This window comes from Equus caballus, chromosome 12 (assembly GCF_041296265.1).
Source record: "Equus caballus isolate H_3958 breed thoroughbred chromosome 12, TB-T2T, whole genome shotgun sequence".
In the NCBI taxonomy this organism is placed as follows: domain Eukaryota; kingdom Metazoa; phylum Chordata; class Mammalia; order Perissodactyla; family Equidae; genus Equus; species Equus caballus.
The window spans coordinates 44,450,280-44,477,810 of NC_091695.1; the positions used below are offsets into that span (position 1 = coordinate 44,450,280).

The 27,531-nt window shown below is 62.5% G+C and overlaps 2 protein-coding genes and 1 long non-coding RNA gene across 26 annotated transcripts; 2 read left to right on the plus strand and 1 right to left on the minus strand.

Annotated features, from left to right (window-relative positions):
- Positions 1-227: 227 nt before the first annotated feature.
- On the minus strand, positions 228-5,484 carry LOC111775986 (uncharacterized). The gene is made up of 4 exons (XR_002811991.2): positions 4,267-5,484; positions 2,536-2,654; positions 1,086-1,338; positions 228-377 (listed from the first exon to the last, which is right to left on the minus strand). It is a non-coding gene; the product is annotated as an uncharacterized lncRNA (long non-coding RNA).
- ALDH3B1 (aldehyde dehydrogenase 3 family member B1) lies at positions 2,163-21,107 on the plus strand. 23 transcript variants are annotated; one of them, XM_005598350.4, is made up of 10 exons: positions 2,163-2,340; positions 7,704-7,866; positions 11,144-11,254; positions 11,351-11,471; positions 11,756-11,841; positions 12,393-12,474; positions 15,151-15,537; positions 16,241-16,407; positions 18,746-18,845; positions 20,462-21,107. In XM_005598350.4, the coding sequence occupies exons 2-10, from the start codon at positions 7,705-7,707 to the stop codon at positions 20,650-20,652; spliced, it is 1,407 nt and encodes a 468-aa protein (XP_005598407.1). In that variant the 5' UTR covers positions 2,163-2,340; position 7,704; the 3' UTR covers positions 20,653-21,107. The 23 variants fall into 23 exon arrangements, with proteins under 23 accessions (XP_005598407.1, XP_070086226.1, XP_070086234.1 ...); XM_070230123.1 differs by lacking the exon at positions 2,163-2,340 and adding an exon at positions 2,406-2,594; XM_005598349.4 differs by lacking the exon at positions 2,163-2,340 and adding an exon at positions 3,285-3,434.
- A 793-nt stretch (positions 21,108-21,900) lies between these two features.
- Positions 21,901-26,582, plus strand: NDUFS8 (NADH:ubiquinone oxidoreductase core subunit S8). 2 transcript variants are annotated; one of them, XM_001498426.6, is made up of 7 exons: positions 21,901-22,517; positions 23,572-23,629; positions 23,719-23,769; positions 24,298-24,387; positions 24,486-24,658; positions 26,175-26,303; positions 26,393-26,582. In XM_001498426.6, the coding sequence occupies exons 2-7, from the start codon at positions 23,572-23,574 to the stop codon at positions 26,522-26,524; spliced, it is 633 nt and encodes a 210-aa protein (XP_001498476.4). In that variant the 5' UTR covers positions 21,901-22,517; the 3' UTR covers positions 26,525-26,582. The 2 variants fall into 2 exon arrangements, with proteins under 2 accessions (XP_001498476.4, XP_023510354.2); XM_023654586.2 differs by lacking the exon at positions 21,901-22,517 and adding an exon at positions 22,721-22,929.
- The last annotated feature ends 949 nt before the right edge of the window (positions 26,583-27,531 follow it).

Genomic DNA, 27,531 nt, shown 5'->3' on the forward strand with positions numbered 1-27,531 from the left:
AAAAGGAGGGATTGAAATTGGCAGAGAGTTAGCCATTGATGATTAAGGAGCTAGGAACTGAAGATTTTTCCTTTTTTGAAATTACTGATTGTAGCTTTTAGCTGTTTAACCTGCCCATTGTTAACTGTGCTGTCAGGCAATATGCTGTCTGATTCCACTAGGCTCCTATAGAGACCAGCTCCCTGGAGCCTGGGTCACCATGGTAATGAGTGTGTGAGCTGTTCTTCACGAATTAGGTCCCCTTTATTCACTCTGGCTGAGACCACCAACCCATCAACTGGGCTGCACAGATGTCCCATAGGCGACCTTTTGACATCAAGAGGCTAAAAACTCCACCGTCGGATCATGCTGGCGCCGCCATTTTGTGAACGTGGGTCCTGTGAAGAGGCATGAAGTCTGACTGCGCTTGGGCAGACCATCAATGACCTCACCTCTCCTCACCTCCAATCACCTCTCTTCACATTCCAGACCACCTTGCCCCCATCCCATAAATATCCTGAGTCCCTGTTTTTGGGGAAGCGAATTTGAGGCTCATGCTCTCGCTTCCTCTCGTGGCTGCCTTGTGAGTAAACACCTTCTCTGCTGCAATCTCGTCGTCTCGAGGTTTGCCTTTCTGGGTGGCGGGCAAAAATGAACCTGGCACAGTAACACTTTCAGCCGAGACACGAGGCTCCCGGGAGTGGGGGCGACCCCTGCCCGGCTCCTAAGCAAGGGCTCAGCGCACCCTGGAAGTGCTGTGGGCTTGGGAGTCAGACCTGGCTGGCCGAGAATCCCTATCCTGTCCCTCTCCTGTGTGATCCTGGTCCAGTCACTGCACCTCTCTGAGCCCATTGTCTCATCTGTAAAGCTCAGACCATCAAGTCCAGGAAGTGTATGAGAATTTAATCAACAGCCCTTAGCACACAACAGATGCTCAGTAAAGGCGTGCTGAGTGAGCCAATGAATGAGTGCCGACTGGATCCTCACCCCGGAGGCCTCTAACTTTGCGCTTGGGATGGGTCACACTGCTCTCTGAGGGGATGCTGCTGGTGGAGCCAGGATGGCCCCATCTTCAAGGCAGGGAGGTGGAGGGAAGGCCTACACACCTACTGAGTATCTGCTGTCTACCAGTTGCTTTCCACGTGGGCTGGTCTGTCCCCCTCACAGCATCCCTCTGAGGCAGGTGGAATCAAGCCCATCTTACGGAGGGGGAAACCAAGGCCCAGAGAGGGGCAGGGACCTTCTCCAGGTCATTTAGCAGGGGGGCTGAGGAGCCTGGTTGGAATCTGTGTCAGCAGGCAAGGCGGTGAGTTGCTCTCGGGCAGGTCTGAGGCCGTGTGAGCCAGGCTCGCCAGGAGTCTGAGTGAGGGAATGAATGAATGAATGAATGAGTGAGTGAGTCCACCTGATGCCATAGCTCATGACCAGCCCACCCTCCCCCACCTCTCTGCCCTGGAGAGGGAGGCCAGGGATGAAAATGCTGAGGACCTTTTCCTCCAATCCTCCAAACTAGAACCCAGAAGAGCTGCCGCAGGGCAGGGCCTGGCCCAAGGCAAGTGCCGGGGGGCGGGGGGCAGGAGGGGGAGGGTCTCTGCGCCCCTGCTCTAACCCCTGTGCTCCCCCCAACCTTGCTGACCCGGGTTCTCGGCAGCGCTTGCCGCCCACCAGAGCTGGCCCTAAGGGTGCCTCCTGGTGGTTTCCCACGCAGACATCTTCCCATTGATCCTGAGTTTTCCAGGACAAGGATGTAACCCCCCAGGCCCCACTGAGACCTTGGAAGTTTGAGGATCAACAGAGGCATCCAACCCAGAGAGGGCAGAGGGCAGGCCCCTGTTCCTCCCCAAGGGGCAGTGCGCCCTCAGACTGAGGGCACTTCACTGCCAGGCCGGGTTAGGACCCATGTGCCAGGCAGTCAGGCCTCTTTGGGGACCTCCCAGGTCATTCCTGAATTCAAGACAAGTTCAGGGATCGACCCTGCAGGGGGGTCACTGGCCAGAGAGGAGCTGCTCAGGATCCTGCAACACCCTTTCCACCTACCAGTACCTCCCCAGGTGGGCCCCTGATTTGCTGTGTGGCCTTAGACCAGTGGCTGCCCCTCTCTGGGCTCGGTTCCTGGCTGAGGGCTTACCAGGCTCAGCCCTAGCCCAGCCCCTCCTGGCGCCGTCTCTGCCTCTGCCTGGCTCAGCTCCAGACAGCAGGGCAGGGCTGTCACATGCCGAGCCACGTGACAGGCAGCGGCTGGGGGCTCCATCCCACGCAGAGGACGGGCCCTCTGTAGTCCCTTACCCCTTCCCAACTGGCTGAAGCCTCCAGGGGCTACCAGAGCAGGTGGGGGCCAGGGGACCGCGCCTGTCCTCCCAGGTAGGCAAGGGGAGCGAGGCGGGCGGGGGCGATGAGGAGCATCTCCCGGGTGCCAGGTCGGCCCAGAGGCCTCAGGCCAGGATTCCCAGGCAGACCCGGGGCACCGAGGCGGAGCGGCCGTGGCGGGCCCAGGGCGGCAGACACGGGGCGATGACACACAGGATGCTCCTGCCCCCACACCTGTAACCTAATTACCTGCCTGTCTGACAGCAGCCGCTGCTCCGGAATCATCCCCCTTTGTGCGGCTCCAACAGGTGTGCTGGGTAGGGACCAGGGTCAGGCGGAGGACAGGGCCCCTGGCACAGCTCAGTCACCTGAGGAGTGGGACCACAGGAGCCACCATGGTGATGCTTACCATCACGATGGCTGTCCTAGAAGGCGGAGGGTGGCACTCTTCCCCAGGAGGTGGGAGGGGACATCTGGGGATGGACACAGACCCCACTCCAAGTGACAAGCCTTGTGTGGTCAAGCCCTGTCCTCTCTCTGGGTCTTTATTGTGAAATGTCAGGCTGCAGGGGGACAGGCTCTGTGAGTGGGGTGCCAGATGTGGTGGGGTTGATGGACACACTCACGCGGAGGGCAAGGAAACTCAGGGGGCACGGAGTCAGCCTCAAGGATGTGTTTCCAGACTCCAGCCATCTTTGGATCTGACCTTGTCATTTTGAAGCTGGGAAACAGGCTCAGAGGGGCTGGGGGATGGAGTGGGGAGCAGGGCTTTCCTTGCTATTCCAGGCCACTGGGCCCCACCCCACACCGTAATTCCCAGGGCCACTGCCCTGGCCTCCCGTCCTCCTCCAGCTGGGCCTGGGTCCCCTCCAGGCCTCGGGCCGGAGACCTGCTGTGTGGCCCTGGCCTGTTGCTGGCCCTCTCTGGCCCCAGCTCCTGGTCTGTAGTCCAGGAGAGGACCTGGAGGCCCCTGAGGGAGGTGATGGTGAAATCTCGGCCTGTAGCCTCCAGCCGTCCCAGAGCTGTGGTCAGGCACGAGGCCAGAGCAGCCCCGCCCCGGGGCAGGCCCAGCCCTGGATGTTTCATAAGGCAGAACAGCGGGCAGACTGGGAACCGCCAGGAGGAAGGGCAGCTTGGCAGGACATCAGGTACAGTGTCCCAGGGAGGCTGGGCACGGAGCTGTGAGCGCTCAGGGCCCCGGGCCCTTGCTAGCAGGCTGGCTCAGGGATTCTGGGTTGCTGGCCGCTCACAGCCACATGCATAGACTGGCTTTCTCTTCCGCCTGCCTGGGGAGAAAGGGGAAGGAAGGAGGGACTTCCCTTTGCCCCGACCTACAAGAGCAGGAGAAGGAGGGGCTGAGGAGAGGCCTGGGGGTCCCTGAGGCCAGCAGGGACACTCGTTTGTCCCTGGGTTACTGCTCATCTTTAAGGGGGCCAAGGGCCCCAGCCCTGGACCCGGCTGCCCGAGGAGAGAATGTACCTCCATCCCTGGGGGCAGGCGGGTGTCAAGCATCCGTTTGGCAACACATAGCTCCTGGGCCCCACCATGCTTGGTGCCCACGCCGGGTGCCCAGGAACCGGTGCTGGGGAGGCACACGCAGCGAGCGTTCTGGGGAACGGACCCTGCTGGGGTCCAGGAAGGAGGAACCAGCCAGACCTGCTCTGCCCCTTGGAAGGACTGATCAGAGGGGCTTTGCTGGCCTCAGGGAGCTGGCAGCACAGCCTCTCAGTGGGCTGGGGCTGGGGTGGGCTCATCTCACAGGCAGGAGTTGGTTCTCAGCTCCTCATGGCCCCCGTGGGAGGGAGCCCCATTCCCGGGGCTTCAGGAGACCTGGTGCAAATCCAAGTTATGGCTACCCAAGGGGGATCAGATTGGAGACCCTGGGGGTGGGGACCTGTAGGGCCTTCGAGGAGGGTCCCATGCCCACTGCCCTCTGGCAGCCTGATGGGAGGCCCCAAGGCCTCAGACCACCGTATTTACCTCTCACCTTCGCCGGCTCTGCGTCCCTGCCCCAACCTGGGTCTCAGGTTAGCGTCCTTGGCTCCCTGGTATCCATGTGGGCCAAGGGCTCTCCCTCCTGGAGAAGCTATCCTTCTATCCATCTGAATGAGGAGCATTTAGAGCCACGGTCACTGGGCACTCACGGGGCTCGGCCCTGCACCGAGCACTTTCCGCTTGAATTCTCCTGACAGCACCGTGGGGAGCTACAAGTACCGTCCCATTTCGCAGGTGGCACAGTGAGCCATGGAGAGGCCCAGGAGCCTGCCCGAGCGCTCCCAGCTAATAAAGGGCATTGCCGGGATTCGAACGCAGGTCATTGGGCCCCTGACACGTCAGACTGGGAGGGTGCTGTTGGAAGGCCTGTGGTATAGGTGGGGAAACTGAGGCAGAAAGAACGAGTGACTCGGCAGAGGTTGGGGGTGGGAGAGAGCAGGGGCCTGCGCCACTGGATAGCTCATTGGCAGGACCGGCGGGGGGCGCAGACTGGCAGTCAGCCGCCGTGGATTCTTGATGATGCTTTCCAGCCAGCAGACCTGAGTGCCCACCCCGTCTGTCCCCCTCCTCGACTCCACGCGGCCCCTCCCTGGGCCTCAGCTGCCTTCGGGGGCACCGTGCTGAAACCCACGCTGGCACAGCGCCTGGCACAGTCCACGCCTGGTTACTACTATTATTAGAGAAATCCCTTCAGGGGACGTGGCTGGTCCTCCCCGGCCCCCAGGACAGGGGAAACAGGCCCATCGCTTGTCACCATTAAGTGATTTAGAACTCCTGCCCTGCTGTCACTCTGAACAGACACAGCTGAGCAGGTGGTTGAAGCTGGGGCTGCCTCAGCCCTCTGTGAAGATCCGTGTCCCCTGAGCCCCTGTGCCCACCAGCCCCTGGGACCACAGGGCCCACCCCGAGGAGGCAAGAAGGGGAGGAGGGTGGGAATTGTCAGGAATAGCACAAACAGCACCACTCTCACCCTGGCTGGGCGACCGCTGACCTCAGCCACACACTCTGCCTGCTTGGGTCTGCAGTCCAGGCTGGCCCAGAGGGGTCCCTTCTCCTGAGGACTCGGCCGCCCCTCTCCCCAGGGTCAGGCTGCCCTGCTCACAGGCCCAGGGTCCCCCCAGCTTCGCTCCTCTGCATGCCTGGATTGTGCCGAGCTCCCTGTCCCCCAACGGGCACCCCTCAAGGCCTCGGTCCAGAGTGACCAAACTGCAGGGGGCAATATTGGGTGAGTTGGCCTCTGTTGCCAGGAGATGGTGCTGGAATGTTCCATCTAGACCTCCACCCGCCCCCACAGAGCTGCCCCCTCAACCCTGCCCAGAGTTGCACCATTCCCCTTCCATGCCATGCATTTTTGTGGGTTCTGCAGAGGCTGTTATGAAAGGGCAAAGAAGCCTGGGTGGGGAGGCGGGAGGTGCGAGCACGGGTCACCATGGCATCCACGGGCAGAAGCCTGCAGGTAAGCGCAGGGCAGAGAAAGGACTGGGAGAGGGAGGCGGGAAGGAAACATCAGTTGAGGACTTAGTACAAGTCACCCTAGCTGACCCTTGTCGAGTGCTTACTGTGTACACAACAGCCAATGCTCTCTGCGGCATGATGTGGCTTAATCCTCAGAACCACGCAGGTGCTTTTACCGTCCCCACTTCACAGACAAGGAATCAGGCAGAGAGAAGATGAGTGACTTGCCGAAGGTCACATGGCCATGAGAGGCAGAGCCGGAGGACGAACCCAGATGGTGGCTCTAGAGGCAGGCAGGACTCTGGGCTCCTGGGCCTTGGCACCGGCCAGCGCGCCCTCCTCCAAGAAGGAGGGTGTGGGGGGAGTGTGGGGCTGAGAGGCACTCTGACAACGTCCCCCTTCTGCTACACTGCCACCCTCTCTGGGAGGCCCGGTGCCTAGCCTGTGCCTGACCGGAGCAGGATGTCTGTGGGGTCAGCTTGGCCCCCAGCCACGCCTAGGGGGACGGTCTGGGGCTCCAGCCAGGTTCTCGGCCCACAGTGCCCGTCGGGCCAGGCCTTCCTGTTGGCTGGAGCAGGCTCGGCCCTCAGGGCCATGGAGCCCCCTGGAAAACTGAGGGCCAGAGTGACAGGGGCCACCTAACAACAACAGCTGGCAGCCTTGGGGCACAATGCCCTGCCCTGGGCTCAAGACCGGATGGCGAGGTCTCTTCCTCGGTAAACAGCGTGTCAGCTGGTGGCAGCTATCACCATCCCCAAACAGACCAGGAGACTGGGACACGAAGGCCCAAATGATGAATTCAGTAGGCAAAGAGGAGCCTGCATCCTGGTCCAGTGGGAGGGAGGAGTGGGGGATAAAGACGGCCAGGGAGGTGGACAGGATGACGCCAGGTATTTATCACGCCGCGGTATGACCCAGTGTGGTGAGGAGCAGAGCCGAGGGGCCACTGTGAGAGTGTGTGAGGGAGTAATCAGAGCGAACTGCCTGGAGGAGGTGTCGGCCAAGCTGAGACCTGAAGGGAAGGGAGTCATAGAGGATGGGAGGAAAGGGTTCCCACGGGTCCTTGGCACCAGGCCGAGGAGCAAGTACGATGGAGACCTCCTCTGATGAGCTTCAAGTAAACAGAGGAGGGCCCGGAGGAATGTGAGCCCCACCCTGCCTGATGACAGCATAAAGCATGACTGCCCCTCACCCCTCGCCCCTCCTCCAATGCTGTGGCCAGGACTGGGGTGGGCAGTAGGGCCCCTGGGAGGCCCCGGGTCTTCTTTCCCCATCTTGCTGGGAGCTGGGGCACAAGGAGAAGAGTCCACTGCCTGTGGTCCCCCAGCCCCCCGAGCCACCGCCAGACAGCCTGGCCTCCCTGAGCAGCACCGCCAGGCTGGGGGTGGGGGGACAGACCACCCTGTGTCCGGAATGTCCCAAAGTGGTGACTGCAGTGGCAGTTGGTGGACTGGCCTTCTACTTATCAAATTCTTCCTGGTTACGCCACTCCGGCTTGGCCGGGTGGGGGGTGCCCCCTCTCCTGGAGGGGCACCAGAGTGGGGTGGGGCCGTGGCTGCGGGCTGATTTCTGGGTGGCGGAAAGAAGTGTGGTCCCTGGCTGCCTGCCCACCCTGAGGGGCTGTGGAGTAGCTGTCCCTGAGCCCACGCCCAGGCCTGCATCCGCCTCGAGGTCCAGGACCCTCCCGTCCACTGGTCAAAGGGAGTGGTCTGCGGGCCTGCCGGCGTGTGTCCGAGTGTGTGTGGGTGTGCACTCGCGCGCGTGTGCAGTGCATGTTTATGGCGTGTGTCTGAGCGTGCCCCGTGTGTGTAGAGGGAGTGTGTGTGCATGTGTGTGTTGGGGGGGCAGCCCCAGAACTCTGGGGTTGCCACGTGAGTCCCTGTTAGCCCACATGGGTGCAGGCAGGGCCTAGGGAGGGTGCCCACAAAGATGGGGGAGCCCCGGCCCACACTGCCGCCTCCCGGCAGGATGGACTCCGTCGGGGACACACTGCAGAGGCTGCGGGAGACCTTCAGCGCGGGGCGCACGCGGCCGGCTGAGTTCCGGGCCACCCAGCTCGAGGGCCTGGGCCGTTTCCTGCGGGACAACAAGCAGCTTCTGCAGGAGGCTCTGGCGCGGGACCTGCGCAAGGTGAGCGAGTGGGGCAGGCGGGCAGGGGTGGGGGCAGGCGGGCGGGGTGTGGGGTCCGGGACAAGGGGATGGGCATGGCAGCCTCCTCCCCAAAGGGAACTAAAAGCCTCACGCCCTTCCCTGGGCCATCCCCGGCTCTTCTCTGTTCGTCCCGTCACTCATTTCTTCATTCACTCAACAGCTCTTTATTGAGCACCGACTGTGTGCCAGGTTCTGTTCTAGGCTCTGAGGATCGAACAGAGAATAAAACAAAGTCCCACGCCCAGGGAGCTGGCTTCTGGGGGGAGAGTACAACACAACAGTAAATAAATAATTACATAGCATGTCGGATGGTGATGAGCACCATGGAGAGACACTCCCAGTATGAAGGGGGCCAGAGAGGGCCAGGATCGGGGTGCTGTTTTATATGTGGGGGTCAAGGGAAGTTTCTCTGAGAAGGTGACATTTGAGCAGAGACGTGAAGGAGGTGGGGGAAGAAGCCACACGGACATCACGGGAAATGGCACGGGGGCACAGCATGTGCAAAGGCCCTGAGGCAGGAGGTGATTGGTGTGTTTGTGCTTGAGGAGCAGCAAGGAGGCCAGCATGGCTGGAGTAGAGCCGGGGAGGCAGAGACATACAACAGATAAGGTCCAGGGAAGTGGACTTCACTCCATGTAGGGCCTCACAGGCCAGGAGGACTTCCACTTCCCTTGGTAGAGTGCACGTTAAGGCCTCTGTCCAAACCCCGGAGGCCTGGGGGCTCAGCCCCTGCCAGTTCCAGCAGCAGTCACAGCAGGATCCCAAGAAATGCACTTCCTCGTAGGCAGCCTCCCACCCCCTCAGTCAACAGGGCCCACCGGCGTGGTTGCTTCTGCCCTAGGACAGCTGTCTGGAGGGTCTTCTCTGGGCAAAATGTCCCCCGTGTTTGTACTGAACTCATCTTCGCCCCAACCCTGGGGTACATCCCAGGAGGGGCCTGGGGACTCCTGAGCCCACGGATGGGACCCCACATTGACCCCTGGGGTGGTCCCTTGCTGCCCTCCTCCCTCCCTCCCTCCCTCCCTCCCTCGCCTTTCTGGTGGGCCTGCTGGCTCCACCCGGGTCCTGAGAGATGCCGGAACGGGTGGCGGGGGGGTGTGGCCTTCAGCAGCCTCCTCAGGACCCGCCTGATTTTCAGGCACCTGACTGAGTGTCCGCCCGGTTTCCGGAGCAGTTGTGGACCTTGACACTAGTGTCTCGTGGCATCTGGGGTCGTGGGTCAGGGACACCCCCTTTCCACGGGGGCAGCAGAGGCTGGTGACAAGGGCTTGTCCTGAGGACGTGGCCTCCTGGTACCACCTGCTCCCTTTCTCAGTGTCCCCAACCTTCTGTTTACCATGATGCTCAAGACTGGAGCCAGGTGAGACCCGGGCTCCCTCATCGGCTGTTTCTGGAATCATCTGTTTTCCTATTTATGAAACCAGGCTGCCGACCACACTCTCCTTGACTTCCCAGCCCCAGAGGGGCCAGCAGTGCCTCCCTGTGGACATCGTCCCACTCACCGAGCCTGGTCCAGGACAGAGGCAGCTCCGTGGGGACTGGCACCCCCCTGAGCCTCTGCCACTGCTCACCCGCTGGCCCGGCCTGTCCGGCCCGGGGGGGACCTGACCCGACTGGCTGTCTGGTCTCTTTTCTCCGTTGGGCTCAGATTTCACCTCCTGCCTCTCATCCTGACTCCTCCAGGCTCCTGGAGCCCAAGCTGCACAAAGGGAGCAGCAGCCCAGAAAATTCCATCCAGTGCCTCCCTCGGGCCTCGCCAGCCCAGCCCCCCACCCTCCCCGCACACGCACGCAGCATGTGCCCTGCCCGCTCCGTGTGAATCCTTCCAGGTGGGGGCGGTTACCCCCAGTCACTCTCAGAGGAGGCTCAGAGAAGGCATGCTCTTGCGTAAGGGCGCACAGCCCAGGCTCTTCCAAAGTCAGCGCCTCCAGCCAGGTTCAGTCGGTCCCATAAATCAGCCCAAACCTCACTCAGGTCACAGGCGACATCCAGGTGCAGTGGTCAGGCCACGTCACTCACTGGGCAGGGGCGCAGATGGCGGACACAGGCATAGGAAGGCAGAGAAGGACTGGCGCGGGTGGCTTCTTCGCCCAAGGTCCCAGCGGCCTCTTCCTCAGGGCTTGGGCCTGGCCCTGGCCTTGCCACTGGCCTGCTGAGTGGCCCTGGGCAGGGTGTGCCCTTCTCTGGGCTTCAGTTCGTCCTCGCCGACCCAGCACCTTCCTCTAGCAGGGCTGGGTCTCAGACATCGGGACAGCCCAGCTCTGGTGTCCCTGGCTGTGGGCCTCCCGCTGCCCGCAGCCCACAGGCTGGTCTCTCCTCCCTGGGGAGGCAGCACAGGCATCCGGGCCTGCAGAGATGGGGACAATGTCCCTCTTGATGACTGCCTCCTTCTCCCTCCTGCCCTGGAAATCTGACAGTGACCCCTGGCCCCTGGGCTGTGGGAAGGGATAGCGTTTACCCAGGGGCGCCTGTCCCTTGTGTCTCCTGCAGACTGATATCCACACAGTGGGCCACAGTAGGCCAAACAGACAGTCCTATTAAAACCAGTTGGATCCTGTCCTGCTCTGCTCGACATTCCTTCCCCTGCTGCCTGGCCCCAGAGCCTCGCCCACTCTGCTCCTTGCTAGTTAGGAATACAGCAATCCTGTGCCAACCTCAGCGCCTTTGCACATGCCATGCCCTCTGCCTCCAGGTATCTACAGGCTCCCTCCCTCCCTTTCTTCACTGCTCAAATGTCAGCTCATCCCAGAGGCCAGCACAGACAATCTTGTATAAAATAGAGCACACACAGACACATGCACACTCATGCACTCATTGCCACACACATTCCCTCACTCATGCATGTCCACGCAAACACTTGTGCACTTGCACACACTCACGTGCATGCTCCTTCGTACTCATGCACACACCCAGACACATGCACACACACTCCAGCCATCTCTATTCCCCTCACCCTCTTCCATCTCTTCATTGCCCCCGTCACGCCCTAACACAGCAGTCAGTGCTCTCGTTATCACGTTCACGGTCTGCCTACAATGTCAGCGCCATGGGACAGGTTTCCTTCTGTTCCAGTCACCGCGGCGTTCCACCGGTGTACTGTATATGCTCACTGGACATGGAGAGAATGAATGAATGAATGAGTGAACGAGTACACAGGAGCAGGCCGTGGCTGGAGGAGGCAGTGCCCTCCCAGGGCTCTGGCCGCCTGCTGACCTTGGTCCCCGGTCCGAGGCCTGCCCCTGCCCCTCCCCTGCAGCCGGACTTTGAGTCGGAGGTGTCCGAGTTCAGCATGGCCCAGCACGAGATTCACCTGGCCCTCAGGAACCTGCGGGCCTGGATGAAGGATGAGAAGGTGCCCAGGAGCCTGGTGAGGCGGCCTGGGGTCAGGGTGGAGCCAGAGGGTGGTGCTGCTGGGCTGGGGGGGCTGGGCGCCTCGCCGCTCACCACCACACTGGCCCCCCAGGGCACACAGCTGGACAGGGCCTTCATCCGGAAGGAGCCCTTCGGCCTAGTGCTCATCATCGTCCCCTGGAACTACCCCCTGAACCTGACCCTGGTGCCCCTGGTGGGCGCCCTCGCTGCAGGTGAGAGCCAAGCTCCCCACTCTCATCTCCTACCTCTGGACGGGGGCCACAGGGCCAGGGAGGAGCGGGAAGCTGGCACCAGTTGGCTAAGAAAGCCTAGTTCCCATGCGGTCCACCATCCCCGGGCTGTGTGACCTTGGGCCCCTCATGGTACCTCTCTGAGCCAGATTCTTCACCTGAAGGTGGAGTGAGGCAGGCGCTGCCCTGCAGGCGTGAGGACTGAATGGAGCCGGGGAGCGGCTACACCTCTCCCAGATCTCGCCCTGCCTTGTCCTGCCCTGCAGGGAACTGTGTGGTGCTGAAGCCATCGGAGATCAGCAAGAACATGGAGCAGGTCCTGGCTGAGGTGCTGCCCCGATACCTGGACCAGGTGAGCAGGGCCCAGGGCAGACGGACCAGACGCACTCAGGCTGATGAGGGTCAGGCAGGTTCCCAGGGGCTGGACAGGCTGTGGCATGGCCCCTCGGGCAAGACCTGAGTTCCAACCTCAATCCTGCCTCCTCTGGGTTATGTGGCCGTGGCCAGGTCACCACCCTCTCGGCCTCAGTTTCCCTCTGAGTAAAACAGAGAGGTGGCAATCACAGCTGTGCTCTGAGGAGCCCGTTTCCTGGGGGTCCCTGTCTGTCTTCTGGTCGCCCTGCTCCCCTGGCTCTGGCCTCAGCCCTCCCCCAACCAGGCCCCAATCTCACCCCTGTTGGGCTGGAACCGCTCACATCCGGCTCCCCCCCCACACCCCCCCCCCCCCCCCCCCCCCCGGAGCTCTCCGCTCCCTGCCTCACCTCCACCAGCCCCAGCAGGAGCCCTGGCGAAGCTGGGAAGCTGGGTCAGGCCGGGCGGGGTGGGCGGTCCCAGGCCGGCAGGCCGCCCCCTGGGCTCTCAGGCCGGGGTCCCAGAGGGAGCCCTCGCCCGTCCGCCTTGCAGAGCTGCTTTGCGATGGTGCTGGGCGGGCCCGAGGAGACGGGGCAGCTGCTGGAGCACAGGTTCGACTATATCTTCTTCACAGGTGAGGAGCCTGCTGCAGGGGGCCGGGGGGACGAGGTGGAGGCCTGAGCCCAGCCCCACCCTCAGGGGTCCTGTCCCCAACTCTGAGAGAGGCCACAAGGGCCCAAGGCAGACGGACAGCTGGGGAGGATGGAGACTGAGGCGAGCACTGAGTGGTGCTCCCGGCTCCAGGACGGGCTTGCTCCTCTCTCCTCAAGCAAGCTGGGGGAGCAGCCTGGGACCCCTCGGGACCCATGACAGGGCTGGGCTAGGTCCCATCCCCCCGCCACGGGCCCCTCTGCCAATCACAATCTCATGAATCACAGCATCTACCCTTTCTGAGTGCCCTCTGCGTCGGGCGCTTATCATGACTCCACTGCCCCTCATCCACCGCCCCACTGCCCCACGGCCTTATCCACGGCCCCACTGCCCCACGGCCTTATCCACGACCCCACTGCCCCACGGCCTTATCCACCGCCCCACCGCCCCACGGCCTTATCCATGGCCCCACTGCCCCACGGCCTTATCCACAACAACCCCACCACCCCACGGCCTTATCCATGGCCCCACTGCCCCACGGCCTTATCCACGACCACCCCACCGCCCCACAGCCTTATCCATGGCCCCACCGCCCCACGGCCTTATCCACGACCACCCCACCGCGCCACGGCCTTGTCCATGGCCCCACCGCCCCACGGCCTTATCCACAACCACTCCACCGCCCCACGGCCTTATCCATGGCCCCACCGCCCCACGGCCTTATCCACGACCACCCTACCGCCCCACGGCCTTATCCACGACCACCCTACCGCCCCACGGCCTTATCCATGACCCCACTGCCCTCCTTCTGGTGGGCTGGACAGATGAGGGGCCAGAGGCTAGGATGACAGAGCTGCAGTGCTCAGCCCAGGTCACCCTGCTGGCCAGGATTGGGGCAGGCCTGATTTTACTCCCAGGCCCTTGGGCAGAATGGATCTCAGAGGTCACCTGCCATCACCCTGGCATGTGCCTGAGTGACCCAGATACCCCCTAGCTTCCAGTGAGCAGCACAGAGTTTCTAGAGGAGACGAAAGGCCAAGGATGCATGTGGCCATGTTCCGGTGCCAGGGCCTGGAGAGGGGAGAAGGCGGGGACCCCCCAGCAGTGTCTGAACCTCCTCGCTGACCTGCTTCTGCCTCGCATGCCTTGTCCTCGTCAGAGCAGGGGACATGCTGCCCCTCCCTCTCCTCCCCAGACTCTGCCGGACAGGAGAGCGACTGCGGGAGCAGAAGACCGGGTCCTCAGCTGTTCCTGCAGATTCCTAGGGGGTGGGAGGAGCAGCAGAAGGATGTCAGCCCACCTTTCACCATCAGGCCCCACAGCTTGGTGGGCTCTGGCCTTGGCTCCCCAGGCTGGAGGTGCAGAAGCCAGGCAGACCCCAGGAGGCTGGCTTCCGGGCCAGGTGCCCAGGGTAGCCTGTGCAGAGGCTGGCAGACCAGCCTGGAACCTACTCTGCCAAGACCTCTTGACTTCTCCAGGCCTCACTTTCCTCATCTGTAGGACAGGGGCAATCCCTAAGTCCAGGCCTGTCTCAAGGACAAATGGACACAAGGAGAGCTTTAGTTAGAGCGCATGGCCTGGGGAGTATCCATTCATTTACTCACTCGCTGAATGGTTCCTGGGGGCCGTGCTGTGCCCAGCACCAGCCAGGCCCTGGGATAAGCAGGAACTGTGGGGACAAAGGCTCCCGCCCTCACGGAGCTCGCATTATAACGGGCCAGTCGAGGGTGCATGGCCGTGGTAGGGAGGCGACCAGTGGTGGAATTCAACAAGGGGTGAGGGTCGGGAAGGCCTCAGACAAGGAGATGTTGGAGCAGAGACTAAAGGACCTGAGGGAGGACTCTCAGGCGCAGGGGACACACGCGGGGCCTGGAGGGGAGGGGGCGAGGCCGGGAAGCAGGAGGAGCCAAGAGCAGAGGGGAGACTGCACTTTTGGCTCTCGCAGGTGGTGGTACCCAGGAGGAAAGGCCAGGGCCATCACAACAGACATGGCCACATGGGACACTGGGCTGGAGCGGGGCAGGAGCATCTTGAGGCCCGGTGGGCTTTAGGTCAGCGGGGGCTGAGTGGCGGAGGGGATGGTGAGCCCCAGGAGATGAACCCAAAGGAGAGGTGGGGACAGGCTGGGCCCTCCACTTAGAGGTGAGGGAGGGAAGCAACAGAGGGTGGCAGGGCTGCCAGGTTAGGTCAGAGAAAGGGGAGAACCAGCTGGAGCGGGACTCCGGCCTCGGGCAATAGGAGTCACTGAAGGTTCTAGAGGAGAGCGGAGAGGTGGGAAGGGTGCAGGGCGGCATGTTAGAGAGTCACCTGCAGAGGTGAGGCGGGGATCAGAAGCAGGGAGACCAGACAGGAGGCAGGGGGCTCCCGGACTTCCAACAAGGCAGGCCAGGAGAGCGAGCAGCTGTCCTGGCTCACAGCCGGGCAGAACTCTGCGGAGACCCTGCACTGTGGGCCTGGGCCTGGGGGGAGACAGGACAAGGTTCTGGGGCAGCAACTGGCAAGGGGAGGCCAGGTGAGGGCTGCACCCATCTGACTCAATGGCCTATCCAGGGAGGCGCAGGGCCAGGAGTGATCCCCCCTCGAGGGGTCCCAGCCCCCGGGCTGAGGCCAGCTGCTGGGTCCAAGCGACTGAGGGCCACTTGGGTGTGTCTATGCCTAGGGAGCCCTCGAGTGGGCAGGATAGTCATGACTGCGGCCGCCAAGCACCTGACGCCCGTCACACTGGAGCTGGGGGGCAAGAACCCCTGCTACGTGGATGACAACTGCGACCCCGAGACCGTGGCCAACCGCGTGGCCTTTTTCCGCTACTTCAACACGGGCCAGACCTGCGTGGCCCCCGACTACGTGCTGTGCAGCCCCGAGATGCAGGAGCGGCTGCTGCCCGCCCTGCAGAGCACCATAGCCCGCTTCTTCGGCGAAGACCCCCGGAGCTCCCCGAACCTGGGCCGCATCATCAATGACAAGCATTTCCAGCGGCTCCAGGGCCTGCTGGGCTGCGGCCGCGTGGCCATTGGGGGCCAGAGCGACCAGAGCGATCGCTACATCGGTGAGTCGTGCTCTCCTCGCCCCCCAGGCTAAGGCCCTCCTGCGTCGGAGGCACAGCTGGGCCCCGAGTCTGGGCCCGGCCCAAGCCCTTGGCCCTCGGGCTCCCACGGCCCCACTGCCAGAGCCCCGCCTGATCGACGGCTCCGGTGCCGCGATCCCATGACGCTAGTGGTCCCCATGCCACGGTCTGCGCCCGTGACCCCATGATGCCACACTCTGGCCCCAGCTCTGATTCTCTAAGTTGGGACCCCAGTGTTCCAGGGCCCCGAGTGCTCTGATTCCAAACTTCCATCCCACGATCCGGGGCTCCCTGGGGCCGTGACCCCAGGTCCCATGAGCCCGCAACTCCTGGGTGCTGAACTCCTGTGCCCGTCCTGAGCGTCTGCTGTGCTGTGATTACAAAGCGGCCCTGTCTCCCAGGCCACATGGCACAGCTGGCGATGCTGCTGCTCTAACGGGCTGGGACCTCGGACTCCAGGGGTCTAAGATCCCATCACCCCCTGACTGTAAGACCGAGGCTGAGGGGTTCTCTGGGCCCCGTAGGCCCTGGTCCCCTGGTCAGGCTGGGGAACCCCTCACGGTCACTTCTCAGGGGCTCTGGGGAGACTCCCCTCCCTAGAACCTCCCTGAGCCTGGAGCCCTGGGTCCCTGGCCGCTGCCGGAGGCCCCACCCCGGGGCTGAGCCGTCCCCTGTGCCTGGACAGCACCCACGGTGCTGGTGGACGTGCAGGAGACGGAGCCGGTGATGCAGGAGGAGATCTTCGGGCCCATCCTGCCCATCGTGAACGTGAGGAGCCTGGACGAGGCCATCGACTTCATCAACCGTCGGGAGAAGCCCCTGGCGTTGTACGCCTTCTCCAAGAGCAGTGAGGTGGGGGCTCAGGCAGGGCTGGGGCAACAGAGGGGCTGGACAGAGGTGAGGGCAGGTGCCAGCAGTGGACGGTGGAGTGGTGGCAGCCGAGGGGGAGGTGGCTCCAGCACCAGAGTGGACCAGGAGGCCTAGTGGGGGGGTTGGAATCCTGGCCCCTCTGGGATAGTCACAGGAGTTCTGGGATGGTGGCACCCTTGCTCTGTCCCTGTCCTTTCTCTCTGGGAGCAGCCGGGCCCTCCAATCTAGGCCACACTCTCCTGGGCCTTCAGTGGGCAGCTCCCCAGGTCTTCTCCAGGGTCCAGTGTCCTCTCGGTCAGCCACTGCCTCTCTGCTCATCCTCGTCATCTCGGCCTGGTGCCTGGGTCATGAAAGGCACACACCATGACCGGGGAAGGGCGCATGACCAGAACAAGCAGGCTGAGAATGAGCCCTGGGCCCCCACCCTACTCAAGCCCCAGGGCAGCCCGGGAGCCTCAGGACACGACTCCCCTCTCACCCAGCTCTCATGAGATCTTTCCTGGACTGGACAGGTTTTTTAAAATCAACTTTTTATTCTGGAGTAATTTCAGATTTACAGAAAAGTTGCAGACAGTCAGGGAGTTCCCATGTCCCCGGCACCATTTCCCCATTTAAGGCCCCTCACGTTGGACACTGACATTAGTACATTACTGTCGACCACACTCCAGACTTGATTTGGATTCGTCAGTGGCATCCAAGCCAGGGTCTCACGTCACATTTAGTTGTCAAGGCTCCTCTGGCCGGTGACTGCCTCTCAGCTTGAGAGGTACCGGCCAGGTGTCCTGCAGAACGTCCCCCATCTCACTGGTCCATTGTTTTCCTGTGAAAGAATAACAGAGGCCAGGGCCGGTCTCTGCCCATCACATCAGGGGACATGAGAGCCACACGTTACAGAGACGGCCAAGGTCGTGTCTGCAGGGGTCTCCACTGAGGAGTTACTATTTCTCCCTTTCCTTACTCTGTTCTTTGGGAGCAAGTCACTAAGTCTAGCCCACTTTCAACACGAGGGGAGCGACAAATCTCTGCCAGCTGCAGGGGGAGTAGGCACATTTACTCTCTGGCTTCTGTAAGAAAGACGTGTCTCTTGAATCATTTCTCTCCATGTGCATGGACTTGTGAGCATCTGCTCTATTCTCCGGGTGACAATCCAATTCCACTGTTTCTTTCCTCAAATTGTCCTTGCTCTGGACACTGGCAGCGGCTGTGTCCCTGAGGCCCGCTGTCCTTTCTTTTCCAACCACGTCCTTCCGTTGGGTCTTTCCTTCCTTCCTTCCGGGTCTACAAGATGCTTTGGGCTCATCTTGTATTTTCCCGCCCAGCCCTAGCATCAGCCGTTCCTCTAAGGAGCCCTGGTTTATCTGGATAACGTGAACTTTAGGAACGCTACACAAGTGTTTTGGAAGTGGGGTCATCTGGCATAGTGGCTTTTAAGCTTTTCTGACCACCCAGCACTGGCCCCAGGACACAGAATGACACCTAAGACACAGGTCCACCCCATATGACTGGCTCTCACTCCTCGCAAAGCACTGATGCTTTCTACTTCATCTTCTGGCATTGTCTTAAGGTGCTGGTCTCAAGGTGACTTCTGAGCCATGGGTGGGGGTCCACTCCACCCACCATCGGCTAAGCCCTGACCCAGCCATTGTCTGAGGGCCACACGTTGTAACTAAATATAGTGAAGTTTTCGTCCAATGACTCTCTAGTGTCTACTCGCCTTTTTTCCCCTCTCATTCTTCAAATAGACCTGTAGGCTGGAGAGGAGGGGCCTGCATTGAGCCAAGCAAGGGCCAAGTACGTGTTTCTAAAATACAACTCTGACCGCATCACCACATCTAAATGTCCCCCTGTGCTGCACACCACGCAGGCCCCTCTACCGCTTCCCTGCCCCTCGCCTGCCTGGGGACCCTCTTTCTTGTCTCCGCCAGAACCACTCCTGACCCCGCTTCAGACTCGGCAGGCACATCCCATCCCTCCCGGGACACCTCTCTGAGTCGCCAGAACCTCACCCTGCACTCTCCCTGTCCCCGGGCGACCGCTGGGTTTCCCGCCTCATCTCGGGCCAGAGTCTGTGTCCCCAGCACCCTGCAAGGGCCACATGCAAGTGGATGCTCAGGAAACATGTCTCTGGTTGGGGGCTCGGTGGCAAGCTGCTACACAACCACGCCTGTCCCGCCACCCGCTTCAGCTCACGCAGTGGCCTCAGACCTTGGAAGGGGTTCCAGGGCCCTGAGGGGGCCGGGCGGGGCCCCTGGGGCCCGGGGGTAGGCTGGCTGGCCTCCTGCTGCCCGGCCTCGAGGCCTCACGGCTGTTTCTCTCCCAGGTGGTGAAGCAGGTGCTGGCCCGGACCAGCAGTGGGGGCTTCTGCGGGAACGACGGCTTCATGCACGTGTCCCTCGCCAGCCTGCCCTTCGGAGGAGTGGGTAGGTGCCAGCACAGCCCAGCGCCGCCATCCTGCTCCCCTCTGCAGTCTGGAGCGGAACCTTCCAGACCTGTCTGCATTTCCTTATGTAGGAGGACCCACAGATACGCAGCTCAGGTTGTTTTCAAACACCACTGTGACCGCTGGCCACTGCCTGCCACGGCTCTTCTCCCGAGAGCACGGCTTCCAGGCTGCCCGTCGGCACGCACAGGGCGGCCTTGCGTGTCCTCTTGATCCCGTGGTGAAGCTGCATGCTGTTCCTTTAACCCCGCCCATGGACTGAGGAGGCCAATCCTCGGCATGTCACCCCCCCCAGGAGACAGGGGCTCTTGCCAGCTCCGCCTGCCCCTGGTGAGGGAGGACGCCCTCAAGCCCCAGCAGGCCCCATGACAGCTGCAAAGTCCTCACCTCCAGAGCAGGAAACTGTGGGGCTGGTCCTAGCAAGCCCAACGGCTGTGTGATCTGGGGTAGCCACTTCCCCTCTCTGAGCCCACCTCCTCCTCAGTGGAACGGGAGGGCCAGAGACTTGAGGTCCCTCCACCTGTCCAGACTTGGCACCAGAGTAAATGACCAGCAGGGCCTGCACCCTCCCTGGAGAGCGGCCGGTGCCCCAGGAGCACACGGCGGGCTGAGAGCTGCCACTGTGGCAGTGCAGGCCCCCAGGGCTGGGCACCGCTGCTGTCCCTGGCTCTGGAGCCCCCTGCCCCCAGCCCGCCTGGCTGCCCCTTCTCCAGTCCTAGCACTGCCTCCTCAGGGAAGCGTGGGGTCAGTCTGGGAGCCCATCTGACCCTGCTTCGACCCTGCTGGAAACTTCCACCGCTCCCAGGCCCCTTGGGATCAAGCCAGGCCCCCATGACTCCCAGCTTCCTGAGGCTGGCTCTTCCTGGTCTGGCCTCTCTCTTCACTTCCCTGCCTGCTGCCCTAGCCACGCAGAGCTCTGCACAGGTCCTAACATACCACAGGTCACCCACCTCCAAGGCTCTCTGAGTTGCCCCAAGCCTGGGTCCCTCTTGCCCCAACCCACCCTCTTCATTTGGTCAACTCCACATTCCTCAGGCCTCGCTCACTCCAGGAAGCCCTCCCTGATTACCCCCAACTCCACCAGGATGGGTCCCTGAACTTCCCAGTGCAGAAGCTGCCTGGTCCCTGACTCCCTCCCTATGTAGACGCCGAGGCCTCATAACAACACAGCACTTACTGGGTCCACAGGTCTGAACACTCACCCAATCCTCACAACTCTAGGAGGTGGGTGCCATTGTTACCCCATGTCACAGAGGAGAGGAAGGCGAAGTCACTTGCCCAAGGTGACACAGCTAGTTCAGAGCTAGGACCAACCCCAGGCAACCACTCTGGCGTCCACACTCTTGAGTGCTATCTACCTCCCTTGCCCTAACACCTGGCACGGAACCTGGTGTCCCCAATGTTTACTGAGCTGGTGCGAGGCTCAGGGTGAAGCCTTCACCCACAGTCTCTCATAACTAGCCCACTTTACAGATGGGGAAACTGAGGCTCTGAGGGGTGAAGTAGCGCACCCAGACCCGGCAGAGCCCAGGTCTGTCTGATGTCACTTCGGCTGCCACTGAGGGCCTGACTGCCATGTCCCATGCCACCATACAGGTGCCAGCGGGATGGGAAGATACCACGGCAAGTTCTCCTTCGACACCTTCTCCCACCACCGCGGCTGCCTCCTGCGCAGCCAGGGAATGGAGAAGATTTACTCCATCCGCTACCCGCCCTACACGCCGCGCAACCTGAGGATGCTGCTGGTGGCCATGGAGACCCGCAGCTGCAGCTGCACCCTGCTGTGAGCCCACCTGGGGCGCCAGGGCACCAAGCATCGCTCCCGGCTCACATCTGAGTCCTCTGCTGCTGCGCCCACCTGTGGCTGGTGGAGATGTGGCCTGGGGTCCAGGGCACAAGGAGGAAGGCCCAGCCAAGGCCACAGCCCAGATCTGTGCTTGCCCTCCTCCCTCCTGGGGCTTTCCCCTTCCGCCTCTGGCCCTCAGCCTCCTCCCTCAGCCGCCCCTCTGGGGTGGGGGAGCTGGGAGACAGCGCAGTAAGCTGCCCTCCCACCCCCACGCTGGCCACCAGTGTCCTGGGAGAGAAGGGGAGACGTGGGCACCTCTGAGTCACCCCCTTCCTGTGGAGGCTGCAGCAGAAGGGGCCCTGGCATCTGGTCCAGGCCACACTGTGGACCCCCTGGGACCTGGGCTTTTGTGTGAGTAAACTTGGGAGCTAAATAAATACGAGCTGCTGACCCTGAGCTCCAGGAGTCCCGTCCTCCACTTGGCGGGGAGAGGCGACCTCTCTCTTCTCTCCCCACCCCCAGACCAGGCTGACAGACGCCTGCAGTGGGGTGTCCCAGCCTTCGGCGTGCGCCTTTCAGGAGCTCTGAACCCACTCTTGTCCCCCAAGTGGCCGGCCCCGGGCACCTTCCCCTCACCACATCCCCTTGGATTTATCCTCTTCCCTGTCCTGCTCATACCCCTGGGCCCCGACGCCACAGGATGGCCCCCTATCCACTTAGCCGCTGAGGCCAAACCCCCCGGGCCTCCTGCTCGACACCCCTCCTCATCTGCCCTGTCCCACCTTTGGGAAGTCCTGACAACACTCCAATGCTGCAGAACTCGGGCGATCCACACACTGATGGCCAGCCAGGGGTCATCCATCACCCACCCTCTCCCCCCAGGCCTGGCCCTGCTCAGCACATCCCCGGGTCTTCCCAAAGCTCTCTGGACCAGGGCAGCCCTCAGCCGGAACCCCGTCAGTGGCTCCCTATAGCCCACAAGTCTGGACCCGGAACCGGCCTTCGGAGGCCCCTCAGCCTGTCCTTGTCCTCTTCCAAAACATGTGACATGTCCCCGTGGGAGGACCTCTGCACACACGCTGGCATGCTCTCTCTGCCCTTCCTGGCCTGCCGAGCTCCTACTCGGCCTCAGCTTGGACATCACCTCCTCCAGAAAGTCTTCCCTGACCACCTCCCACTTCCCTAGATGCAGAGGTGGCCTCCGAGGTCCCTTTGGGAGGAAACACGGGTTTGGGGGCTGTTGAGGGACGGGCTCCGGAGGCATATAGATGCCGGAACGCGGCAGGCGGCCGCACTTCGAAGCTCTCCGGCTAGGGCAAAGGGACTAAACAAGCCCGTGCCTCAGTTTCCCCATCTGTAAAGCGAGAATAATCGTTCCTCCACACGCGCCTGCTATGAGGACTAAATGAAGCAGCCTGAGGGAAGGTTTAGCACGGAGCAGGCACGGCTGCGCGCAGAAACACTGCCGGCCGCGAGTCTCATCACCGTCATCACGCCCTCCGCGCCGAGGCCGAGCGGGTTTCCTCCGTCCGACCCAGGACGCCCGGTCAGACCCGGAGCCGCTTCCTAAACCACGCCCCGGATGCCCCGCCCCCAGCGGAGCGGGCGTCCTCGCTTATTGGTCTCTCCAATCCAACATGGCGGCGCTCTACGTAACTTCAAGCGCTCGCTCTTCCCCAGCCAATCAGAGAAAAGACATTTCTAGATCCCGCCTCTTTCAGTGCGCATTGGCCAATCAGACTACACCATGAAGGATCAACGCGGCAGAGGCGAAGCCGGCCAGCGCAATGGCAGCGTCCCAGAATGTAGGCTCCGCCTCTCGGCGGACAGGCCGCTAGGCACGGGAAGGAGCGGCAGGGCTTCAAGGTGGGTGTTCGGGGCTCGGCTGTTAAGGCCGAGCCTGGGCGGCGCGGCGTCGGGGGCGAATGTAGTATCTCCGTTGGCCCCGCCAGCTCTGCGCCCGCCCTTCATCTCGGCCGCTCAGAACGCGCTGCCTCTGTGTCCTTGAGCGTGCAGCTGGCGCCCTGGCCAGCCGGCGCCCTCGGGGCGCATGCGCCGCCTGCTTCAGTGGGGTCAGAGGTCATGGGGAAGGTTGGGGACGGTGCCGGGCTGGGCGCCTTGCGGTGGAGTCAGTGGTCAAAAGAAGCGGGCCCGCTAGAGTCACAGGGCAAGGAAGGGGCACTTTGGAGCTCCGGGCTAAGCGCCGGGCTCCAGGCTAAACCCTTGGCGCTACGAAGTCCATTCTCATGACCCCCATTTCACGGATGAGGAAGGCTAGGTGACCTCCCCTGCCCAAGGTCACTGGGCAGCCAGGGAGACGGTTCCAGAAGAGCCGTGATGCAGGGGAAAGAGTGTTATCTTAAGAGTTATGGAAACCCTTAAAGGGTTTCCAGCGGGGGAGGGCTCGGGGTGTGAAGGGAGGGGCCTGCCCCGGTCCCTGTCCTGTTGCCACCCCCTAGTGTGTGACTTTGGGCAAGTCACTTAACATGACCCAGCTGTGTCTCTGCTGTGCCTGCCTCGTGGGGGCCTCGTAAGGACACAGTGACAGTGCGTGCGACCCCCAGCACAACAGGGAGCGGTCATAAATGCGGGTGGCTCCTGGTGGTGGTATTTGAGTCAAGTTTGGGCAGGATGTACGGGGGAGGGGAGCTCTGATGGGGAAGGGAGGGGGTTGGGAAGTCTACAGATTTCTTAGAAGGCGAGATAGATAGGACATTGGGTCTCAGGTAGTCCCTAAATCTGAGCCCAGCTGAGCTGGGTCAGGTTGGAGGGCTGGGCAGTGCTGTGCCCCCGACGGGAATGGGGGTGAGGAGGGCACAAGATGACACAGTGGCACCTGCAGTGCCGGAGTTCCTGGCGAGGGGGGGGGAGGGGCGGGGCTGGGCCCCACCCATGCCATCCTCCCTCTCCGTGCCTGCAGATGCGCTACCTGACTACACCCACGCTGCTCCGGGCCCTGGCCCAGGCTGCACGTGCAGGTAGGACCTGGGGAGCCTTTCCTGGCTGTGGGGGAGCCCGGGTTCCCGGCAGAGGTCGCAGCTGCACAGCGTAACCCCTCTCCTTGCAGGGCATCCTGGTGGCCGGAGCCTCCACAGCAGCGCGGTGGCAGCCACCTACAGTGAGTCCTGGGCGCCTGGAACCTCAGCCTCTCTGATCAGGGTCCCGCCAGAGACAGGGGAGGAGCCTGGATTCTAGTGTCGGCTTTGCTGGGGGCGCCCGCGCTCTGAGCCTCAGCTTCCCCTCTAAAATGAGGATGGTGATCCAGACTGAATATGATTCGTGGGGGCAGAGTCCATCATTGCAGGGGGCTGGGGCTTTCCCCGTGGCCACACAGTGTGATCTCAGAGCTCAGGGACCTGGAGGGAGCTGCCATCCCTCTCCACCTGGACTCCGGCTCCCAAGCCCCTTCCCACCCGCCTCGGCTCCTGGGCTTGGACAGCCGCACAGGCTCAGGGAGAAGCGAGGACTGCCGAGGGCCAGAGGCCGACCTTGCGGGGCGCCTGCTGAGGCGGGGAGGGTTCAGTGAATGAGCGTGCCCCTGTTGTACCTGCAAGGGGGGCCTGGCCTCACCTCCCTGCGCTGGGGTCCTTGGGGAGGGCCTGTTGGCGGCCCCCTGCCACAGCCCCTCTGTCCACCTCCCCTGCAGAGTACGTGAACCTGCGGGAACCCTCAATGGACATGAAGTCCGTGACTGACCGGGCGGCTCAGACCCTGCTGTGGACCGAGCTCATCCGAGGTGGGCCCTGGGGGAGGGGGAGGGGGAGGCGGGCTGGGGGTGGGCACCCTGTGTCTGGGAGGAGGGGCCCTCACCCACCACGCCTGTGCCGCCCACAGGCCTGGGCATGACTCTGAGCTACCTGTTCCGGGAGCCGGCCACCATCAACTACCCGTTTGAGAAGGGTCCGCTGAGCCCCCGCTTCCGAGGGGAGCATGCACTGCGCCGCTACCCATCTGGGGAGGAGCGTTGCATTGCCTGCAAGCTTTGTGAGGCTGTCTGCCCCGCCCAGGTGAGCCCCTAACCCCAGCTGACCACCACCCCCCGCCCCCTGCCACTGTGCCTAGAGCCTGGCTCCCCTGCTGGCTGTGTGTCCCCAGGAAAGTCCCTTTCCCTCTCTGAGCCACTTCCCTCTTCTGAACGGGAACCATGAGGCCATGTTGCCGGGGCCATCCCAGAGTCAGTGAGTCAGCAGGATAAAGCGTCCAGTCCTGAGCTGGCCTCGTGACACGTGTGGGTCCTGCCCTGGGGGGTCTGGTCAGAGACATGAAACCTGAGGATCTCCACTTTTTCCTGGACACAGCAGCAGGTCCAGGAGCCCTGCCTGTGTGCCCATCACAGGGCCAGACACACGCCAGACACACGCCACCGCGAGGCTCTTGTCACCTCTGGTTGCAGTGCCTTTGAGCCCCCCACGTTTGGTTCTGTTGGAGGGTCCCAGGCGGGCTGCCTGGAGTGGGGGGCTGTTGGTATAGAGACGGGAGGACACGATCACAGCTCCCGTGCAGGTGTGTGGGCGTGCCAGCGGGCACAGCGGTTACTCATGTCCTCGGCTCTGTGAGTCAGGACAGCTTCTGTCTGAGTCCTGGCTCATCCAGACTGCTCCCAGGTCCTCCAGGCCGCAGGCTGTGGCCTTGCGATCTCCAGCGCAGCCACCGACCTGGAGAAGGTCGGAGAGCCCAAAACAGCAGCACAGATAACAGTCACGGCTTCCAGGTGTGAGGGTGGCCCATGGACCAGGCGCTGGGCCGAGCTCACGACTTACATGATCTCACTTAATCTCTACAGCCGCTCTGGGAGCTACATTCTCGTTCCCGTTGGTATAGGTAGGGGAAACTGAGGCACCAAGAAATGGGGCTATGAGCCAGAGGCCCCACTGTGAGCAGTGGGCATTACATTCCTAGGGACGTGTGAAGGCCTTTGCCATGCCCCTTAGAAGTCCTCCTGGCTGTGGGAGGCCCCGGCCACCCCTTCCCCCCCGCCCCCCCCAGCACAAGGCTGTGCCCTGGCACGTAGAGTGAAGGACCGGCCTTCGAGGCTGGGCTCTGCCCCTCACTCGCTGTGTGGCTTTGGAAAGCCTCTCAACCTCTCTGAGCCTCAGTTTGCTCGTCCATTAAATGAGGAGACCCAAACGTAACTGGGAGGGTGTTTCCTCCCACAAGCAATGGTTAGTGAGCCTTTTTTATAGGGTGAGACCCTTGGGGCTCCAGGTGCTGCAGTGAACAAAGCAGGCAGCTGCCCTCCCCTCGTGGGACTTATGTTCTCAGGCAGGAGGATCCTGGCAGTTAACAAACGAATAATCCGGAAAAGCGCCAGCTAGGGCAAGTGCTAGGTAGAGGCTAACTTGAGAGGAGTCAGGAAAGGTGCGTCTGGGCCGTGAGTGGATGACGGAGGGGCCGCTCTGTAGGCCCCCAGGGGGTGAGCCCCCCACGGGGGGCAGGCGTGGGGATGAGCGGTGAGGGGTGGCCCCTGCTCCCCGGGGCCGGGCATGGCTGGCAGGTGGCAGCACCCTGAGCCGTCCCCCCCAGGCCATCACCATCGAGGCCGAGCCGAGGGCGGACGGCAGCCGCCGGACCACGCGCTATGACATCGATATGACCAAGTGCATCTACTGCGGCTTCTGCCAGGAGGCCTGCCCTGTGGACGCCATCGTGGAGGTGAGCGGGCCCAGGGTGGGGGACCGGGGCAGAGGCTCCTTGGAGGGGCCTGACCTGGCCGTGTCTACGCCCCCCCTACCCCCTCGCAGGGCCCCAATTTCGAGTTCTCCACGGAGACGCACGAGGAGCTTCTGTACAACAAGGAGAAGCTGCTGAACAACGGGGACAAGTGGGAGGCCGAGATCGCCGCCAACATCCAGGCCGACTACCTCTACCGGTGACGCCCCGGCCGGCTGGCCACCTGCAGCCCTGCTGCGCAATAAAAAGCTCTGACCCCTGCCACCGCCTCTGTCGTGCGTCCCCTGTCTGGGCCGGGACCGCCACAGCCTCACCCAGGCCCCTCAGTGGGACCCGCAGAGCTGGCTGGCCTTCGTGGGGGGGCTCTGGGACCCGTCAGGGGCTCCCCATGCTGGGCCCCAGCCCACCACAGCCCCATTGCCCACCCGTCTTCCTGGGATGCTCCCTGAGACTCAGCAGGCCGAGGGCAGCTCAGGTCTGCTATTCCCATAATCCTCAGTGTCAGGGGCGGGTACCCTGCGTGCCTTCTCCTGAGGGCCCCCCACCACGCAGACCCTGAGGACGTAGGTAGAGCCTCCCAAGGCCTTGGGTAGAAGTACACCAAGTGGCAGCAACTCAGAAAGGCCGGGGCAGCCTTGATGGGGGTGGGGAACCTGCCCTGAGGTGACAGTCACGAGGGGTGACACACACCCTGCTGCTCCTGAGCTGGCCTTGCCTCATCTCCAGCCACATCCCCTTTCCTCCCCAAGTTCCCCAGGCCAGGCTGCTGGCTCGGCTTCTGCTGCTCAGGACTTCCTGCCATGCAACCTCAGAGAAGTAGTGTGGTTCTGCGTGGGGCCCACATAGCCCAGTGCCGGTGGGAGTGGCCCAGGACAGCCCCCTGGCACTTGGTGCTTGGCACCATGAGAAGATTTCAGTACATTCTCAGCAGTGAGGAAACTGGCTCAGAGAGGTGAAGTGACTTGCTCAGGATCACACAGCGTGTATCCAATGGAAAAACTAACTCAGATCTGGGAGCTCGCAGTCCTCCATCATTTCCAAAAGTACTTTTTACAAAACTCTAATTTCCCAAGATGCTTCTTGGAAAGAAGGGGTGGGGGTGCCCGCCCCGTGGCCGAGTGGTTAAGTTCACACGCTCCGCTTCGGCGGCCCAGGGTTTCACCGGTTTGAATCCTGGGCACGGACATGGCCACACTGAGGCGGCATTCCC